At 32.9% G+C, this 7465-nt stretch overlaps 1 protein-coding gene across 1 annotated transcript; it reads left to right on the plus strand.

Annotated features, from left to right (window-relative positions):
* The first annotated feature begins 1526 nt into the window (after window positions 1-1526).
* LOC132121919 (5'(3')-deoxyribonucleotidase, mitochondrial-like) lies at window positions 1527-6538 on the plus strand. The gene is made up of 5 exons (XM_059531657.1): window positions 1527-2268; window positions 3077-3177; window positions 3260-3320; window positions 5610-5724; window positions 5812-6538. Exons 1-5 carry the CDS (start codon window positions 2005-2007, stop codon window positions 5970-5972), a joined length of 702 nt encoding a protein of 233 aa, XP_059387640.1. The 5' UTR covers window positions 1527-2004; the 3' UTR covers window positions 5973-6538.
* Window positions 6539-7465: the final 927 nt, after the last annotated feature.

Genomic DNA, 7465 nt, shown 5'->3' on the forward strand with positions numbered 1-7465 from the left:
GAAAGCAAATGATGCTTATGAGATTGTGTTTATCTTTTATGTATTGAGAGCTAAATGTTTTATTTACATCGAAAGGTCGCAGGATTTCGCGTTTGAAATTGACATGTATATTTAAGAAATAAAAGGAACGTCTCGGTATTTCTTCCGGTGAAATTATCATCTTGAAGGTTTCCGAGAAATCAGTACTAGCTTTTTATCATTAAAATCTCGTTTAAATAGTAATGTAATTTATTATAGGTTAATTCTTTATATTTTCCATCATTTCGATAAAAAAAAAAAAATTAATAAGTAGGGCGATGGCCACAAATATTATTTTGCTTCACTTGCAAGCTGAGAAAACAGAATATAAATATTATTTAATTGAGCCATGATACGCTTTTTATGTTATATGTGATATATAATTTAAAAATATCATTTGTAGTATTTGCATATTTATGCATCATACAACGATTTTGCAGGATTTCCTATAAAATAGCTTTCTGAAAAGATCTTCCATTAAAAGTTTTACATTTTGATTTGAACAGAAAAGGTATTGTAATTTAAAGTTCGAGGCGGTAAGGCAATGGCGTAATGGAAACGAAATTTAAAAAACTAACTAAACTTAAATTAAAACCAGTGTTGGGGGTAATGCATTACAAGTAACGCGAGTTATGTAATCAGATTACTTTTTTCAAGTAACTAGTAAAGTAACGCATTACTTTTTAATTTACAAGAAAATATCTGAGTTACTTTTTTGAAAAAGTTCCCATATTGGGAGAGATCGGAAGTATGGAGGCGTTGTGTGCGCTGTGTGAACATGTTACTGTAGTTCTAGACTAAATGTGAATGTGCATTAATTCATCCCACTCACAAAAAAACAAAAAACAAAACAGATTTAGTATTCATCAAAATTAATCAAAATTAATCAAAACATGACAACAAAATATGACGCAAACCTGCTATAACTAAATATATTAAATAACACAAATGTATCTATTCCCATTTTATTAACAGTGTCTTTGCTGCTGACCTTTAATGATCCAGTTCAACCATACTAATAATTAAAAAATGACTTTAGATAAACTAACAATTGTGCTTCATTGTTTTTTTTTTATTGCTGAAGAGTGTTGAACCTTCTTCTCCTGTGTTCTACTGCACAGACGTGAATTTACTTTTCCTTCAGCCTGAGGTTTATTCATTACACTTTTTGGTGTGAAAGGGCTTTTACATTTGCTATAAATAGAACTTCTTATATTAAAAACAATCAAGCCCTACTCATATTTAAAAAGTAACGTGAAAGTAATGCAAAAGTAATGTAACACATTACTTTCCATAAAAAGTAACTAAGTAACGTATTTAGTTACTTTTTTAGGGAGTAACGCAATATTGTAAGGCATTAACTTTCCCCAACACTGATTAAAACCTACAAAAGATGATGATTGCGTGTGTATATAACATTTTTAAATTTATTGCAAAATCGGCGCTTGAGTTTTGGCGCCACTTGCGTGCAAGGGAATCATGGGAAATGTAGTTTTTTTCACCACGGATTCCGCTGTGAGGAGAAAACACGATCACTTAAAAATAAAACAAAGAAGACAACATGCGGGATGGTGACTTCATCAGAAGCCCTCAGCATCGATTAACACCCGCTTAGCTCACAGTAGGTCTGTCTTTAACGGTTTATAAGCTATCGCTCAGAATCAATACATTTGGCATTAACTTCCGGTCGGAGCCCGTTGTTTCCTGAGGGAAAGAATCTGTCAACAATCTCTGGCACACTATATTTTCCGTGATAACGTAAACCACAAATAGCTACCAGATTGCAGCATGATTTCGAGAACGTAAACGTCATACTATAACAATAATGGGCTCCATTTCGCAAGCACTTCTTTCAAACGCGTTCACAATGACCAAAACAATCGTGAGGCGACGGAATGCTATGAGCTAACACTATTAGCCTCATCCTCTCTGTGTGAGTTACTGCACACCGCCGAGAGTTTCAGACGAGTTTTAGGGTTGTTTATCATGACTTTACTGCCGAGGATTGTGAGATGGGTGGAGAAAAGCGCTTCGTCGATGTGCTTTCACTCTCGCTGCAGTGCTAACATGAGATTTAACGAGCGCAGGCTGCGGGTGCTGGTGGATATGGACGGAGTCATCGCAGACTTCGAGGGAGGATTCCTAAAGAAATACAAGGAGAAGTTTCCCAACGAGCCTTTTATATCTTTAGAGGACAGAAGAGGATTCTGGGTGTCCACACAGTATGGAGACCTGAGGAGAGACCTGTGTGTAAGTGTGTGGAAACACAACGTTGTCTGATATAGTGAGAATACACTACCAGTCAAAAAGAGTCTCTTCTGCTCACCAAACCTGTATTTATTTGATTCAAAGTGCAATAAAATTGTGAAATATTTTTATTATTTAAAATAGCTTGTTTCTATGTGTATATATTGTAAACTTTAATTTATTTCTGTAATCAAAGACGTATTTTCATTAACATCACTCCGCTCTTCAGTGTCACGTGACGTCATTGTTTTGTTTTTCTGTAGCATTATACACTGCCATTCAAAAGCTTCGAGTCAGTATATCTTTTGTTCAGCAAAGCATGCATTAAATTGAACAAAAGTGGTGATATAGGCATGTTACAACAACAGATTTCTATTTCAGCTGTTCTTCTGAGCTTTCTATATTCATCAAAGGAACATGAATTTGTTTTCAACATAACAATAATAATAATAATGTTTTCTGTGCAGCATGTGACTGGAATAATTACGCACAAAATTCAGCTTTGAAATCGCAGGAATACATTTCATGTTAAAATATATTCAAATAGAAAACAGTGATTTTTACTGCTAGTGACCTGAGTATAAATTTGATGCAGATGCTGATTTATGACCAAAACATATGAATTTCAAAATGCTTGTAAATCAATGAAATCTTTATAGCAGTACAGTAACATATAAAACTTGAAGTTGATTTATGCATCAGTTTCCAGCACATTTTATCGACACCGTGATCATTTTGGTCTCTGGAATCATGATGAGGATGAACATCTCTAATGTTGAATGACAATAATCAGAGTTTGGACTGATTGCAGGAAAAGGCCATCAGCATTTGGGAGTCCAAAAACTTCTTCCTGGACCTGGATCCTCTTCCTGGAGGACTGGAGGCGGTGAAGGAGATGTCCACGATGGAGAAGTTAGTTCAGCCATTGTTATGTTATGTTATCACTAGTTGTGAGATGACCTTTAGTTGCTTAGTTTCTCGTTCCTTCTCTCAGTACAGATGTCTTCATTTGCACCAGTCCTATAAAGCATTACAGCTACTGTCCGTATGAAAAGGTAAGATGCCCCTAAACTGAGGCTGAGCTGGATTTATGGATGGACTCTGGTCTGATTGGTTTATTTATTGATTATGTGTACAGTGAGGTCCAAAGTCTAAGAACACTATTCAGGGTCAGTGACAAACATATAGAAAGTGCATGGTGTGAACTCCTACTACTCAGTGCTTATGTGACAAGGACACAGTATAAAAAATTCAGACCCATTTTTGGTTATTTAAATTTATTCTAAATTAAATGCACTGACTTGAACACACGCCCGATGACTTAAAATTAATTAATATTTTTGGGCGACAAAATAAAAAATATAATAAAAATAATGAATTATAAGTAATTGTTTAGTTTGATATTAATATACGGTTTTTTTAGACTTCACTTAATTAGTGACCTACAATAGTCTGAAATATTATAAAATAACATTTATTTATTGTTATGTTTCTTTGATTTGCTCATCTGTTGTTGTTTTCATGTTCAGCCTTTTGAGCCAAAACAAATAAAAATGATTTAATATGTATTTTATATATATTTATATATAAATATATAAAACATAATTGAAGCAATCCCATTGCTGGGATATTATATATAATGTTTTTTTTTTTTTTTTTTTTTTTTTACCTTTTTTCATTTTTAATCCCTTTTTACTGATGATTAATTATTTTAATCAAATTTTTCACTTTATTATTTTATATATCTATTTGTGTTTTGTACGTTTTATTATTATTATTATTATTATTGTTGTTGTTTTGGTTCTTTGATGTGCTCATCTGTTATTGTTGTTTTCATGTTCACTCTTTTGAGCCAAAACAAATAAAAATAAAATTTATTTATTTAATATGTATTTTATACCTTTCCTTTTTTAATCCCCTTTTACTGATAATTTAATAATTATTAAATTTAAATATAAATATACATATACAGTACAGACCAAAAGTTTGGAAACATTACTATTTTTAATGTTTTTGAAAGAAGTTTCTTCTGCTCATCAAGCCTGCATTTATTTGATCAAAAATACAGAAAGAAATGTAATATTGTGATATATTATTACAATTTAAAATAGTTGTTTTTAAATTTATTATACTTTAAATGATCATTTATTTCTGTGATGCAAAGCTGAATTTTTAGGATCATTATCACATGATCCTTTAGAAATCATTCTAATATGATGATTCATTATCAAAGTTGGAAACAGTTCTGCTGCTTAATATTTTTTCAGAACATGTGAAACTTTTTTAGGATACTTTGATGAATAAAAAGTAAAAAAATAAAATAAAAAAAAGAAGCTATGTTTTTAAAATATAAATATTTTGTAATAACAATATACACTACTGGTCAGTAATTTGGGGTCAGTAATATTTTTTTCTTTCTTTTTTTTAAATAAAATCAATACTTTTATTCAGCAAGGATGTGTTAAATTGATAAAAAGTGATAGTAAAGAAAATATATTATTAGAATATATATCATTAGAATTTTTTTTATTTTGAATAAATGCAGTTCTTTTTAACCTTTTATTGATCAAATATATGAGACAGCAGAACTGTTTCCAACACTCATAATAAATCAGAATATTAGAATGATTTCTAAATGATCATGTGATCGACTGATGTTACATGTGACACTGAAGGCTGGAGGAATGATGCTGAAAATGCAGCTTTGCATCACAGGAATAAATTATTTTTTAAAGTATATTCAAATAGAAAACGATTATTTTAAGTTGTAATAATATTTCACAATATTACAGTTTTTTCTGTATTTTTGATCAAATAAATACAGGCTTGATGAGCAGAAGAAACGTCTTTCAAAAACATTAAAAATAGTAATGTTTCCAAACTTTTGGTCTGTACTGATATATATATATATATTTTTTTTTTTACCCAATACACCCAATATGCTGTTCTGAATATATAAAAATAAATTTAAATCACACACACACACACACACACACGTTTGTTTTTGTGAAAAGTGGGTTCATTCCATAGGTGTAATGGTTTTTATACTGTACAAACTGTATATTCTATGGCCCTACACCAACCCTACACCTAACCCTAACCCTCACAGGAAACTTTCTGCATTTCTACTTTCTCAAAAAAACTCATTCTGTATGATTTATAAGCGTTTTGAAAAATGGGGACATGGGTTATGTCCTCATAAGTCACCACCTCCTTGTAATACCTGTGTCATACCCATGTCATTATACACACACACACACACACACACATCAACACACGCACACATAACCAGTGTAAAGCAGATCTCAGTGCGTCTTCCTCTAGTGAAGTGTGTTTGTCTCCAGTTTGCCTGGGTAGAGAAACATCTCGGCTCCGAGTTCCTGGAGCAGATCATCTTGACCAGAGACAAGACCGTAGTGACCGGAGACATCCTCGTGGATGACAAACCTGATATCCTGGGTGAGTACGAGCCTGTCTGAGCGTGCTCCAGAGCCACACGGCACATAATGATCTCTGAGGAACCACGTCCTTGTGCTTCTGCTGCAGGTGTGGAGCCCAATCCGTCCTGGGAGCACGTCCTGTTCACCGCCTGCCACAACAAACACCTGCCACCAAACCCGTCCCAGAGACGCCTTCAGTCCTGGGCCGACGACTGGAGGGGACTTCTGCAGAGCAAGCGCCAGGAACACACCAGCGTTTGTGTTTAGATGGGTAACAGATCCTGTATCAGCCCTCATGTTCAGTATTATCCTGTCAATGGATTATGCAGGTCACATAATACAAACCAGTCTTTCACGAGAGACCTCTAGCAGCATTTTATTATTTGTTATGCTTTTACTGAGGGCTTAAAATCCATAGTTTACATCGAGCATTAATCTGCCTTCACCTCAGTCTCTAATGGGATCTCTTGAAACGAAGGGAGGATGTTTAAAGCCTGCTTGTGCGCATAGAAGCATGCGATTGTCAAAATCACTATGATTTTCCACTGGTTTCTGATTCGGATGGGAGTATGTGGAAGTTATTAATATAGTTTTAATTCAGGGAGAACACAATACTTGACAGAACAAGACATGTTTGTTTTTTTTAATGTCATAAGAGTCACTAAACGAAGCCATGTTGAGCTCATCTACTGTGATTGTGTGTTTTTGGACACTAGAGGACGCTGTGAGCACATTAGTTATTAGTTGTTTTTTAATCGGAGCGTCATTTCGGTTCATACTTTATTATTAGTTTGGAATTAATCTTTTAATAAACTTTTTTTCTTATGCCTTTGTGGACAGGTGTTTTGGTTTATGGCTTTGGTAAGTGCATTATCTTTTGTCGTGTTTAATTAATAAAATAAAAACTACTGTTTATGATTGCATTTAGGATTTTCAAAATGCATGAATACTTTTAATCAAGGATGCATTCAGTTGATCAGAAGAGACAGTTAAGACATTTATAATGTTACAAGTGTGTTCTGTTTCAAATAAATGCTTTTCTGTTTTTCAAAGAATCGTGAAAATAATTTAAAAGTGTGATTGTTTCCACAAAAATCATCATATTATCATGATTTCTGAAGATCATGTGACTCTGAAGACTGGAGGAATGATGCTGAAAATACAGCGGAGCATCACAGAAATAAATTACACTTTAACACAGATTCACACAGAAACAAGTTATTTTAAATTGCAATAATATTTCACACTTTTTAATGTATTAATTGGTTGATTAAGTGTGATTAAATAAATGTGGCCTTGGTGAAACTTAAAAACATGAAGAAATTCAGAAATCATTCTAATATTATGATCTGCTGCTCGAGAAACTTCTGATTATTATCAATGTTGAAAACAATATTTTTGTTGAAATCGTCACACTTTTAATTTTTCAGGCTTTGATAAGCAGCATTTATTTGAAACAGAAAAATGTCTTTGCTTATGATCAATTTAATGAATCCTTGTTGAATAAAAGTGATTAATTTCTTAAAAAAAAAAAAAATCTTACTGACCGCAAAGTTTTTAATGATTGATATATAATTGCATATGTGCAAAATTAATTACTGTGGACCTAAATGCATGTATCTCATGTGACTTCGTATGACTTTAAAACAAGGTTTATCAACAACATAATCCTATTTGAAAGCACGAGAATTAAAGCTCTTCTCTCAAGCGTGAAATAAAGCCCTGATTCATTCATTTCATCGTGAAAGTCAACAGTTCTG

Source organism: Carassius carassius, chromosome 40 (assembly GCF_963082965.1).
Source record: "Carassius carassius chromosome 40, fCarCar2.1, whole genome shotgun sequence".
Classification (NCBI taxonomy): domain Eukaryota; kingdom Metazoa; phylum Chordata; class Actinopteri; order Cypriniformes; family Cyprinidae; genus Carassius; species Carassius carassius.

Coding starts and splice junctions, on each gene's coding strand:
- LOC132121919 (XM_059531657.1), top strand. CDS start 2,005: ATGACTTTACTGCCGAGGATTGTGAGATGGGTGGAGAAAAGCGCTTCG. Junction 3,178..3,259: donor GAGATGTCCACGATGGAGAA/GTTAGTTCAGCC, acceptor TCCTTCTCTCAG/TACAGATGTCTTCATTTGCA. Junction 3,321..5,609: donor GCTACTGTCCGTATGAAAAG/GTAAGATGCCCC, acceptor GTTTGTCTCCAG/TTTGCCTGGGTAGAGAAACA.